Source organism: Pocillopora damicornis, chromosome 1 (genome assembly GCF_964200805.1).
Source record: "Pocillopora damicornis chromosome 1, jaPocDami1.2, whole genome shotgun sequence".
Taxonomy (NCBI): Eukaryota; Metazoa; Cnidaria; class Anthozoa; order Scleractinia; family Pocilloporidae; genus Pocillopora; species Pocillopora damicornis.
In genome coordinates this window covers 25,274,737-25,287,481 of record NC_142670.1, presented here as the reverse complement: position 1 = coordinate 25,287,481, position 12,745 = coordinate 25,274,737, and the positions used below count along the sequence as shown (strand labels likewise).

Below are 12,745 nucleotides of genomic sequence, written 5' to 3'. Positions count from 1 at the left end.
GATTTTATTTCGTAATATTCTTAGTTTGTAATATTATAGCACTTATTATTTGAATTTTAATGCTCATCACGAACAAAGCTTAAGCTTAATCATTGCTTAATCAGTTTTTCTTCCCTTTTTTCAATCTACGTTCGTTATAAACAGAACTGGATGGGGAATGAATGGACATTGATACTTTAGGTGAAAAAGCGTATTTTGTAGAATAAATTAAATACGCTTGTTCACTAAACGTTCAGCTGAGAATCCACTTTCTCAACCTATAATTCGTCAAGGAAAGAACGGGAAAAACAATCGGTTTTTTTTTTATCACGGAGCCGATTACCAAAGTTGAATTCACGATAGGTTTCCCAGCATTTCTTCTTTTCCTCAGTATTTGAAGGAATTCAATGCCCTTCTTGTGAAGGCAAGGACGAAAATGACTGCGATAGCCAAATTAAGATGGAGACTTGTCCATTAGAGGCGCCAACTTGTGCAGTGTACACAAATGATAAGGATCATTTCAATCGTGGTTGCGTCAACCAAGCGGAATATGAAAATTTATTGAACAAGTGCGAGGAACACGGCGATTGTACCATAAGAAAGTACGGTAAGTCGTAGAGCGTGTCTCAAGTAGATATTGATCAATTATCAACACTTATTGAAACAAATTATTCCTTTTAACTGCATGGCTGTTAAAAGCTTGTTGCCGTGCGATATAACGAGTGCTCTGCTTGAGTAAGAGCGAGATCAGAGCAGGGAATTATACGGTGGTAATGCCTACGGGCCGATTATGGATTATGCATATTAGAAAGAGCAAAAAAAGTCCGACAAGTTCCGCGGTGGTTCTTTTCGCTTTTTGAAAGTTCAAGCGCATGAAAACGATGAGGACCGATTGACAACCAGGGAGAATAGACTCAATATAATACAAACAACTAAAGTTTTAGAAAAACAGCGAATAGTGAGATTGTGCTGAAAGGGGTGGGGTAAACGAACAGGAATACATTCAAACACACCTAATATAAGGAAAAAACATAAAAAAAAATTCGCATCGGAAAGCTGTCATGGACATGACAAGATAAATTTCGTAAAGAGACTGTTTTTGACTTACCAGCTGGTTACCTTGAAGGGCACAACTGAGGAATAATCAGAGTTTGCCGGTCGTTTATAAAGCTTAAATCGCTAAGTGGAAACCACCACCCGTAGAACTGTCATATATCCTTAACAGACACCCGCCAAAAAATCTGATAGTCTCAACAATTACCGAAAGTTTAAATTTTGTCAGAGTGCTAGTTAGCTTATTAGTGTTCGTCAATAGATTCGTTCGCTATTAAATAACCAAGTTTAAATCAGCTTCCAGGAACATCAGATGTAAACAATCGAGCAGTTTAATTGCTGTTACAACAGAAACTGGAGGATACTCAAGAAGTTTCTCTCGTACTCTTCAAATTTCCCGCGTGCTTCCGTAACTCGATATACGCACGCTAAGCATGGACCAATTCTTTATTGGCAGCAGTATTTCTGATTACTTCATGTATTTTCAGATGTTTAGAAGGCTTGTAAAGCTATTTGAACGATAAATCTTAAAGAAGGCGAAGATACGTTGTCGAACGCGAGGGCGGAGATTGAAATATTCTGAACAGTGCATTCCAGAGCATTTGTATTTTCTTTCATTAAGGGCCGTACGTGACTGAACTATTTTGAAACATTTTTATGTCTTTTCTGTACGCGCTCCAGATGACCGTTTGCTTTAAAAATGAAGTTGTGACATCACTATACTGAAATACTTTTTTTAAGGCTCTGGGAGTCATTTTTTCCCGAAAATAAATAAGTTTCTTGACGGTATACGTGGTTTGGTTCACTGATTGCGTAGTTTATTGTATAAAATTCCACCGATTGGGAAAATAAAATTTTAAGCCCCCTTCAAACAACCCTAATAGTACTATACGCGCGTGATAGTTGAAACTACCATACATGGTGTATGATAGTTTCAACTATCACGCGCGTTTGAACACGAACTATCATGCGCTATCATCGAATATCATCAACTATCATGTAGTTTGGACATGTTTAAATTCGACATGATGGTTGATGATAGTTTTTGATGTTTGAACGAGCGGATGATCTTAGTAAACGACAGGTTTTCGGTGAACAGTTTTGCCAAAACGGGCTCAAACCGAAAAGCAAATAAAACTAATTACTAACTAAAGTAGACGTGAGTCAAAATTTCTTACAATGTCTCGTTCTTCATTCTCATTATCTCCTGGGAGGCTTCAGTATCCGCTTTCTTTCAATCGCAACTTCCTGGGTAAAATTTACCAAAATTGCTGAACTCAGCGCGCGCCTTATTTGTTAATAATAACGTGGTCTCACTGCGTGATTTTGGCAACCATCGCCAACCTATCATGAACCGTTTGAACGCAAACATGAGAGTCTATGATAGTGACTGAAAGTTTGAACTATCGTCAACTTTCATCAACCATCATGACCATTTTAACGGGGCTCTAGAGGGTGCCAAATGTTGACTTTTTTTTTTGCCTTTCACAGAGTTTCAGTGCCCTTCCTGTAGCGGCAAGGAAGGAAATGGCAAAACTGCTGAAGCCGATTGTAATGAGAGAATAAAGATGGAAACCTGCACCCAAAAGCACCCTATTTGTGAGGCAGTTTCGAATAACTTGGGTACATTCACTCGTAATTGCACCAACGAAATGGATCACAGTGTCACGAGGAACGACTGTAACTTTTTCCAAGACTGCAAAGCGTCAAAATGCACTGAGCCCCGTTGTATGGCTTAGCCGAGTTATTTTCTTGCGTGTCAGGTACCGAGTCGTCATTCTCTTTGGGATGCCACAATAGAAAATAATACTCCTCTGTGTTGTTGTCGTTGATGTCTTTAATTTCTTCTGCTACTATTCAATTTAGAGTTTCTAGTCGGTATATAATATTTCTTAATTAAATTTCAAATCCTTTCATTTTAATGTATTGCAGACTTGTGTGTTATCCTCCCTTGAGCATAGTGGAGACGAGGAGACTTCATGGAAAAAAAAAACGCGGAACTCAATGTGTGCCCTTTTAGTTCAATTTGATTATTTTTCTTTTTTGTGATTAGCTTTATTAATGAATGTGTTTCTAATAAAGAAAGTAGAGTCAGTACCAGTTTCGACAAATGTGATGTTTAACTGCCAACCGTTTACTTATCATTGTGACTACACTCACACGAGACATTCGATGTGAACATTTTGTTAAGGATGAGTCTGTCAGTCTAGTAGTATTCGCACCCTGATACAATATTTACATGTATACTATGAAATAAAGGGTTCTACGAAAAAAAACCTGTGCTACGCCAGATACAAATAGTCACTACGAGCCAATCTTAAGGTGTGGCCAAAATTTGTGCGATGTGGAGACTTATTACTGATCTAATTAATGAGGCTGTGCAATACCCCGAGAAAGGGTAAACTAACCTGGTTACACCACCAATCAAAAAGAAAAAATCAATGATTCTAATGATATTTTACAGGGGTTAGAAAAGAAAAATTTCAACAAACACAGAAAAAATTGTCAATCATAAGACAGACCAACCTAGAATTATTTAATTTTTCCGCGAAACGCCTAAATAAGCCGAAACTTCCACGATGCCACGCAAACTTCTTTAACGTACCATCAGAATTGTTATTGCGAAACTTGTTGTCATACCGTTTCCTGTATGCATTGCATTTTCGTGTTAATTACCTGTGAGTGTTGGTACGTTTCATTAGTTATCTTGTGTACTTGAGGTTGATGTTTATGCCGTTGCGTAATGTTACGTAATTATGTCGAGTGCATTGTAAGGTTTTTGTATAAGTTTAGTCCTGTAGTCAGTGTTTGTATCCACTTGTTAAAGGCAGCGTCGTCGTTTTCGATTTTTTGCCTGTAAAGCTATGCACCATTATGGTAAAGAGTTTAGTTATCAGTTTCCGCTCTTTAATATGCATTTCCCGACTCATGTTTACGCGCGACTTCGGTTACCAGAAAATTGATTTTTGACCAATTCGTTCCCATGTCACTCAAACGTCAGAAGTTACATTTTTCTTTATCTTAGTATCTGGATAGTTTCTCTTTACGAGTTAATTCAAATTCAAAGTTAAAGAGAAAATGACAGGAGGAGTGTTGCATAAAAACCCAGCAATGGTGGTACTGTCAAGCGCAATCAGTTCCGAGCAATCATTTCCCATCAAGTATTGCTTCCACTGCAGACAAAGTAAAAAGAAAAGTTGCAGCTTCTATATTTTGTCATAAATAGACCGAAAGTATATTTTCCTCAAATCGCTTGCAAATCTCCAAAAAATAAGAATTCTTGCTTTAAAAAAGAAAAAAAACTATTTGGCATGACACCTTTAAAAGATTTAATTCCACAAGTGTTTAATTACTCTCTATCAGCAAACAGTTTGGGAAATCTAGTCGATACTTTCTAAAGTTCTTTCACTTTTACCGCGCTGCGAAAATTTAAGGCGTAGAAGAGCGCGAATAGTAAGTTATACTGCGTTTTGAATGGAAAATATGATAAATGTTCGAAAAACAAAAAAACTTTCTCGTTTTGTTTTCGGCGATCAAAGTGTCCTCTTTGTTTCCACCAAACCAAAGGCTTTCAATAACAATCTGGAAATTCGTTCCGTGGGAATGCCATTTCTCAAACCAGAATATTGTTTCAGTTTTCTATCGATTTACCGGGATAATAGTCGAAAAAGTTTTAACCAATCAGAGCACGTGGTTTCCCAGTTGTGTCAAAAAACTTCGTATCATAAAATCTTTAACTTTCCAACCTAACGCCTCAAACAATCCTTTCTAATAATTCATGAAGAGTTGCTTTCTCATCTTTGCACACATAACTTATACGGCGCTTCTTTATAATTTCCAGTTTCTTTGTATTTCTCCCCAAACTAACAATAATAAAAATGTGGTCGAATGACAACGCAATCAGAGGGCTTCTTCCGATCTATAGGGTAAGATATTCTTTAGTCTGCTAAGAGCACAAACTGCCCTCCTTTCAGTGGGACATAGGAGCAATGTGGTAGTCAAACTTATCATCTGATTTATCTTTAAAGCCACGCCTGACAATCTTATCGCTCTCAAAAAGGGAATCTGTACACTTAATCTGAGATCATGGTTCTTTCCACCCAAAACTTCACATTTATGAAAATTGATTAAGGCTATTACTCTTTATTAGAAATACACTCATTGACCAAGTTAATCACACAAAAAAATAAATATGTATAGAAAAAAAATGAACTGAAATGGAAAGCATTGAGTTTCACATTTCTCTTCATGAAGTTTCCTCATCTCCAGAGCATTCAAGGGAGAATGACTAGTCTGAAACACATGAGAACAAAAGGATTTCAAATCAATTAAGAAATATAAATAACCTTGAAAAGTAAGAGAAAAAAAATAGTATTTATGAGATTTAATCTAATCTAATATAGGTAAATATTAGATTAATCTCTGTGACGATAGGTTTTGGTGCACTCTAAACTGGATTTTTCGGAAAACGTACAAACGGGGGGGGGGTGGGGGGGGGAAATTAGCTCGGTAAAGACCACTTGGCAGCGAGAACGGAAACTCGTCACGATTCCCTGGTACACGGAGATCTACTTCGAGCGAGCTTATACGGACGTCAAGGATAAGAAAATCTTTGGTTCCACAGTAAGCTTTGTTCTAAGTCAGGCCAACAAGCGACATGACCTCTAGCGTACACAAATTGCAATCAACTAAACTGTACAAGGTAGCTGCTTTTTCAACTAACTGGTGTGAAGTGCTATTGTTATCCAAATCGACCATATTTAAACGGCAGAATAAAGAAGCGGTTTAGATCTCTTTGAAACATAACGAAAACTACTTAAATATTCCCAACTGTTTCTATCAAGGAAGAATTACAAATTAAAGGGACGGATACGATAAACTCGAGGCCATTAAAATTAGGAAACTCAGGTGAGAATTCACAGCTCTGGAAAATGTACTTTTCTTAATTGCAGTTGCGTAGCTTAGGAAATAAGAGCGGAAAAGTAATTAAAAGTTCCTGCTTATCTATGCAAGGTTGGTGTTAAGTCTGATCGTACGAAAGGAAACTACCATGAGAACTAATTTTTTGCCAAAAAGACCAATAACACTTATATTTATCTACGAACAACAAGAATACCGACATGCAGGTGCCTGGTGGAAGCGAATAAATATATAGTGCAAATATATGAATTTTCATATATCTAAAATCATCATTCACTTGGATGTTTATTTGGACCCAATTCATTGTCCAGATCCCAGTTGGCTTGTTAGCTCAATTGGTAGAGCGCTGCACCGGTATCGCAGAGGTCATGGGTTCAAATCCATTGCAGGTCCTATTTACAACTACTCGTTTCAGTAATGTTCTTAGCTGCGAGAATCTCTTAATTTCATCTCCACCGCAGTGCAAATATATGAATTTTCATATATCTAAAATCATCAAGCAAGATCTATTCTAAAAGCCACTGTGGTTTTTATACATTTTATTTAACTACTAAAAAGAAAAACCCCGAATAACCGAATATTTCAAATGCGAAAGTATATGAATATATATTGAAGATGTTTGCCCAAAAACCCACGATAACCCTAAATATAGTATTTTGTGATATATATCAACAATTCTCTTTTTCTGGTTATAACTTTTACAATAATAACAACAATTTGAATAGAACAACTCGTTCATCATTCCTTACCGCTCAAACGGTCGAGTCAAAGAACGAACAGAACACAGAAACTAGGTCGAAACCGGTAAAATAAATTTGAACTGCGCGGCCGTAAAATACCGAAAATTTGTCCAAAACTAAAACACATAATTTTCCCCCTAACATCTCAAATTAATAACGGGCCAGTACCTGACACACAAGACTATAGCTCAGCTAAGCCATACAGCTTGGCTTAGTACACTTCGACGTTTTGCAGTTTCCATAATATTCACAGTTGTTCTCCAGCATACTATGATACGTCTCGTTAGTGCACTGACGAAGGAACGTACCATGCTCATACGAAACTGCCTCACACATTGGGTTCTCCATCTTGCAGGTTTTCATTTTGATTTTCCCATCACAATCGGCTTGGGCTGTTTTTTCCTTTCCTTTCCGGCCGTGACAGGAAGGGCACTGGAAGTCTTAGAACAGGAAAAAGATAATTGACTACATCAGTCACCCTAAACGAGTTCGAGTTTCGTTGTCCACAAACGGTGGAGTGATTAATGATCATTTGGATAATAAATGATATATCGACCTTTCCAACCAATCAAAGCTTTTTTGGTGCTATTCGGTCCTTAAAAAAAAGTATTTGCAGATCAATTTCTCCGTAAAACTTTGTATTAAGTCAAATATGCCTGATTTATCATGTAAAAAACCACTCCCTCTTAGGAACACGACCGATACTTTACTACCGAGAACTGCAGGAGAAGGAAAGAAATTGGGAATAATAAAAAAATAATAAATTGGCACCAAATATGTTGAGTATGTGCTAAGTTTCTCTTCTTTCTTTTCCTCGTTCAATGTCGATTTTTTTTCCGCCGTACTTTACTCAGAAAAACGTACTTAAACAATTATTAATAACCATGAAGAAGGCACAGTGACTCAAGGGCGCCTGCTTTTTCCATGTTACAATTGATACTTTGCCGAGTTTGAAACTGTATTACAGCTGAAAATATCAAAGAAGAGAGCATTGCTCCTCATTGAATTTTATTTAAAAATTGGCTCCGTGCCAAGGCCAATTTCTCAATTACTTCGCTTGCGTAACAGATGTATAACGTAATGCACTGCATTCTTTGTTTTGTTTATTAGCTGATTTCAGATGAGAAAGCAGAAAATTTTTCATTGCTTTCTGCTGAGATATCTTCTGAAAATAAAAGAAAATTTGGGGGAAATATTTTTACAAAACCAATTCTTTTGTATCATTATCAAGTGAAAAGAACACTACCTACACAAACTCATTTGGCGAAATTCAACTGTTTTCAAGTTAGCTTTACCCACCCTATGCTGGCCCTGCTCCGACCGCAAATTATTAGACGTAGATGAATCGGTAGTTGTTTCCTTTTTGATAGTCGGCCATTTCTGAGGCACCTTTGGGCTCTATTTCAAGATGAGGCCTGGTGCTCAACCATTCGTATGAAAACAAGTTTAATTTGTATGTGAATAAAAACTTGTAATCGTATGAAAGGATGAGGACCGGGACTCGCTTTAAAAATGAAGCCAAAGATAATTCGGAAATAGGCAGTCAACGTCGTGAACAAATCGACTTGTTATCCCACCGAGTTTTTCATGGATCAAGTTGAGCATAGTGAACTTGTCTTTTTACCCACTGAGTTCACGGGTGTAACGGAGGTACAGAAGGGCTGGAAAAAAATTCATACCTGGTCCTTCTCCAGCCACGCACCGCGGATGAGTGCAGTTTTTCAATCTACATCCAACCTGTTGGCACTTGCGCACGAACTTGTTGTAAAGCTTTGGGGTTGTGCATCCACGACGGAAATATCTCTTACTAGGTGAGAAGTAATCCACACATAGTGTTCTACCTACTGGACAGGTTGCTATCGTAGCATTCTTATCACAATTAGCTTTGGCTGTGGCTTCATCTCCTCCCCTGGCTCTACAAAGAGGGCACTGGATTTTTTCTAACAGCCAAAAAAGTCGATTGTAAGTCACGTTAGCAGTACACTATATCCGCTGTTGACGACACGGCAGTAAAACAAACAATTGTGTTTATTGAAAAGATAGAGGGGCCGCAGCCAGGATAAAACATCTTGTAAAATTTAAAAAACGATCTCTGGCTAAAACTTTTAAAAAATACGAGCTTTCGGCTGTTTGCGCTACAGCCTTCAACGGGTAAAATGATAAAAAGGTAAAAAATACTAGGTGTGAAGTACAAAGTAAAAAATTAAAAATGCTGATAACTAAGAATGTTTGTTAAAAAGAATGTTGTATTGTCCGGGCAAAGGACAGGAATTGTTGTCCGCATTGGGGGTTAACTTGGAATGCCACGCTTCTAGTGTTTTTCTTGTTTTAAAACCACCTTTGTCACCTTTGTCAAATGGTTTTAAAACAAGAAAAACACTAGAAGCGTGGCATTCCAAGTTAACCCCCAATGCGGACAACAATTCCTGTCCTTTGCCCGGACAATACAACATTCTTTTTAACAAACATTCTTAGTTATCAGCATTTTTAATTTTTTACTTTGTACTTCACACCTAGTATTTCTTACCTTTTTATCATTTTACCCGTTGAAGGCTGTAGCGCAAACAGCCGAAAGCTCGTATTTTTTAAAAGTTTTAGCCAGAGATCGTTTTTTAAATTTTACAAAATTGCGTTTATTATTCATGGATAGCGAAATTAGGAAACTTCATTACTTCCCACCGTTGGGAAAATGCTGATAAAGTAACAAAACAAATAAATTGATGGTTATATGCCCTCGGACAGGGCAAGTGGTGTCAAAAAACTGTTTAGCCCCTTGCCTTGCATTTCATTCTCTATTCGGCGTTGTTTTCACACTAATAATACACGTGCACAGCTTTCATGCAGAAAGTTGAAATTAAATTGATTGAGCGTTTGTATTCTGTTTGTATTCTTTCTGCTGCTGTCGACCGATGCCTCACAGAGAAAGAATACAAACGCTCAATTATTCTAGAGAGATTATTATTCTACAGAAAAAAGGCCCCACTTGTCTGGTAACAAGGCAAAGGCAAGCAATTAGCGTCCGAACTGGTGAGCCATGAAACAAAATAAGGACAACTGAAAAGGAAAACATTAACATATTTTGCTTGTAGATAGAAATAAGAGTGATGGTAAATCTTGAGCTCGGTAAAGAAATAAAGAAAGATGTTTTTTCGTCTTGTCACGAGCGTAGGACAAAGAAAAAAATCTGAGTCCCCATAAGGAATCGAACCTCAGACCTTCGGATTTACCATCTCTCTTATTTCTATCTACAAACATGACGCTATCGACATTGCTGATCCTTGCAGTATGCAGGACGCGTATCATCATATGAACTTCGTAGTAGACTTCGCACACCGTGGAGTCTATGTGGCTCAGTGGTAGAGCATCGGAGCGCGGTATCCGGAGGTCTGAGGTTCGATCCTTCATGGGGACTCAGATTTTTTTTTCTTTGTCCCACGCTCGTGACAAGACGAAAAACATCTCTCTTTGTATTTTTGCTTGTACATCGTTAACTGGTAATCACATTTTTTTCTCTTGGACTAGACAAGAACACTGTTTAAGGAGGTAGCATGGACTTTTTGCTTTGTTCATGTTAGTTTTGGAATTTAAATGGTATACCTTTATCACGTAGCGCCATCTTGGATTGCGTGGCGCACCAAATCGAGGCTGGACGAACATAGGTATAGGTTGCGGAACAATACAGTGTTTTGAGTGAAGATTACAACCAAGCATGGCCCACGATCATCGCTGCGTTAATAATTTCTGTACCATGTGCCCGTCTAGCCTCGATTTGGTGCGCTACGGAATCCAAGATGGCGGTGCGTGATAAAGATGTATAGAAGCTAATGTTTGACTGGAAAGTATTCCCAAGACACAGCAATTAAAAGAAAACCCACAAGAAAACCATTAAAAAAAACGGATTTATGAAGTTAGGGCGAAAGAGGCTTGAGAAAGAGTTTTTTTTGTTCATAATGTCGTGCATAAGATTGACTTCGAAGGAGTATTATATCTTTCAACTTCGTCAGACGAATTATTTTTTCGTTCTTTGAAGTAATAGACCGCAATTTTTATCGGTTTCCTAAGGCAATAATCCTTGGCACAGGATATTGAGAAAACAAGAGAAAACTTCGCAACACAGGAGCCAGAGGCGAGTTATTTACAAACTTTTCGATTCGGACAAGATGTTGGAAGAAGTACTTATTCGTTTTTAAAAAAACTATACGTGAATCAGTACTTACTCGCAGGAGGTTCTTCACCATCTTTTGGTAGGGAAGAGTGGGCAGCGAGAGCAAAAGTCACCAATTGTAATAACATCATCATCGTCATTATCTTCATCATTTTGCCACAATTCCTTTCAGTAAATGTAGAAAAGAGGTAGCAAGAAACTTGTAAAGGTTGGGATAAACCGAAAACTTTACATTTTGTTTGTAACAAAACAAGTACGCATTCTCGGGTTTTCCATTGCTGGCCTCAATAAATGTATTCTACATGGAAAAAAAACGACAAGCTGTACACGATCTTGCACATTTTTGTTGTTCACTTCAGTAAAATTTTCATTAAATTTCCAGTGGGTGATTATTTTAGCTGAACTTTTACGGCATGTATGCTAGGTTAATAAAAACGTAAGAGAGAAAGAGAGAGAGAAGCTGAAATGCCAGGCAACTGATGAAAGACCTGAGGTGTTGAGTTCGAGCAGCAGTTTGTTCGTATCAAGTCTACATGCACTTGAACCATGTTGCACGTTATTTAAATACCGATTCGAAAACATTTAGTATTCAGAGAAAATGGATTTTATGAGTAAGCAAACAAATTTACATACATGGCTCACCAAAGCGTCTCAATCTTACCTCAAGATCTCTTGCTGTAGTTACTTCAAGACTGATGTGGGGAATGGAACTTTCTCGGAGACCAATTATATTTAACTTATTCCTGGCACAGCGTCAGAGCAAACAATGAAACGATTTCCTTTATCAGTGAGAACAAAAAAATGCACGACAATAGCCAAGAAATGGATGGCGTCTTGCAATGGCAAAAACAAAAGCTTCAAAGGCAAAAGTTCCCGCTGGAATACTTTGCTCCGCGTCAGTGGGCAAAACGCAAATTGGGAAAGTTAACTATAGTGAATTACCACCTATTACGCAGGAGCACTGGTGTTCAATGAAAAATAATTCAGCATCTCATCTTGTTAGAAGGAGGACGAAGATAAACATTCAAGAACTGTGATAAGTGCGAGCCGAGACTCCGAGTCGAAAGGAAGCGTGGCTTGTAACTTTTAATTAGCAATGAGATAAAATGGTTTAACAAACTTAAGGCAATGCCCTGGAGACGTTCAGATTTTGAAGTTTCAAAAGCTTTTCAACAAGTTTGTTAGAGAAATTGCCTTAAGTCTTAAAGGATTACATGAAAAGATGACAAGAAAAAAGGCGGGCGAGGAATGGCTTGGTAACAGGGGGGTCCGCATTGAATAACTTGACGGGGCTATTCTAGAAGTTGAAATACGTGATTTGCTTTACATTTCTGGTGTATGGCTGTTTCAATCCTAGGGCGTAGCAGACGGCTTTTAAACCCCGACTGCAGAATTTTCAGCTCCTATGCAAAGACTGATGGCATGTTTAAAGCCAAGGAATGCGACTCAACTACGTTGGCTCTTTAAAATTCGCCAAGGTAGAGTATTAACCTTATTAAATTCCACGCGGTTGTCAACTGAACCAAAGCGGCAAAATATGCTTTACCGGAAACTTAGAACATTATTCCCCGGTGTATGTGGCTTAAGTAAAGAATAGACCTTGTAATTTTTGTTCAATGTTTTCTTTAAAGGCTGTGTATGAGTTTAACTTTGTTTGTGTCTTGCTTTTGCGATGATATTTTCCCCGAAAGAAAAACCAAAAATCCATGTGTACACCAAAACCGAAAAAAATCGATCGAAAATTAGTCAACTTTGTTTTAGTCAAATGGTTTTTAGCAATATGCTAAAAATTTATATGTAAGGCTTATTAAAGCGTCCACTTAATCATACCTCTAGATCTCTTGTTTTAGTAAAGTAAAGAGTCAGCTGAAATGAAAAGAAGAAAACA

The 12,745-nt window shown here is 37.7% G+C and overlaps 2 protein-coding genes across 2 annotated transcripts in view; one reads left to right on the top strand and one right to left on the bottom strand.

Annotated features, from left to right (window-relative positions):
• The window catches only part of LOC113664940 (uncharacterized), an 8,806-nt gene extending 5,678 nt beyond the window's left edge, over window positions 1-3,128 (top strand). Inside the window, exons 6-8 of the mRNA XM_027180569.2 lie at window positions 371-586; window positions 2,524-2,795; window positions 2,965-3,128. Of these exons, the coding sequence (XP_027036370.2) occupies window positions 371-586; window positions 2,524-2,771 (464 nt within the window). The 3' untranslated portion in view covers window positions 2,772-2,795; window positions 2,965-3,128. The remainder of the gene's footprint in view (window positions 1-370; window positions 587-2,523; window positions 2,796-2,964) is intronic.
• A 2,027-nt stretch (window positions 3,129-5,155) lies between these two features.
• Window positions 5,156-11,911, bottom strand: LOC113664937 (uncharacterized). Its single transcript, XM_027180564.2, has 5 exons — window positions 11,519-11,911; window positions 10,910-11,022; window positions 8,372-8,632; window positions 6,861-7,132; window positions 5,156-5,325 (listed from the first exon to the last, which is right to left on the bottom strand). Exons 2-4 carry the CDS (start codon window positions 11,007-11,009, stop codon window positions 6,885-6,887), a joined length of 609 nt encoding a protein of 202 aa, XP_027036365.2. The 5' UTR covers window positions 11,010-11,022; window positions 11,519-11,911; the 3' UTR covers window positions 5,156-5,325; window positions 6,861-6,884.
• Window positions 11,912-12,745: the final 834 nt, after the last annotated feature.

Bases quoted from the DNA above. Each gene is read 5' to 3' on its own strand.
- LOC113664937 (XM_027180564.2), bottom strand. From the start codon at position 11,009: ATGATGAAGATAATGACGATGATGATGTTATTACAATTGGTGACTTTT. The intron at 8,633-10,909 runs GTAAGTACTGAT...TTTGGCTGTTAG, and splicing joins TGGTGAAGAACCTCCTGCGA to AAAAAATCCAGTGCCCTCTT. The intron at 7,133-8,371 runs GTATGAATTTTT...TCCTGTTCTAAG, and splicing joins CGTGGCTGGAGAAGGACCAG to ACTTCCAGTGCCCTTCCTGT.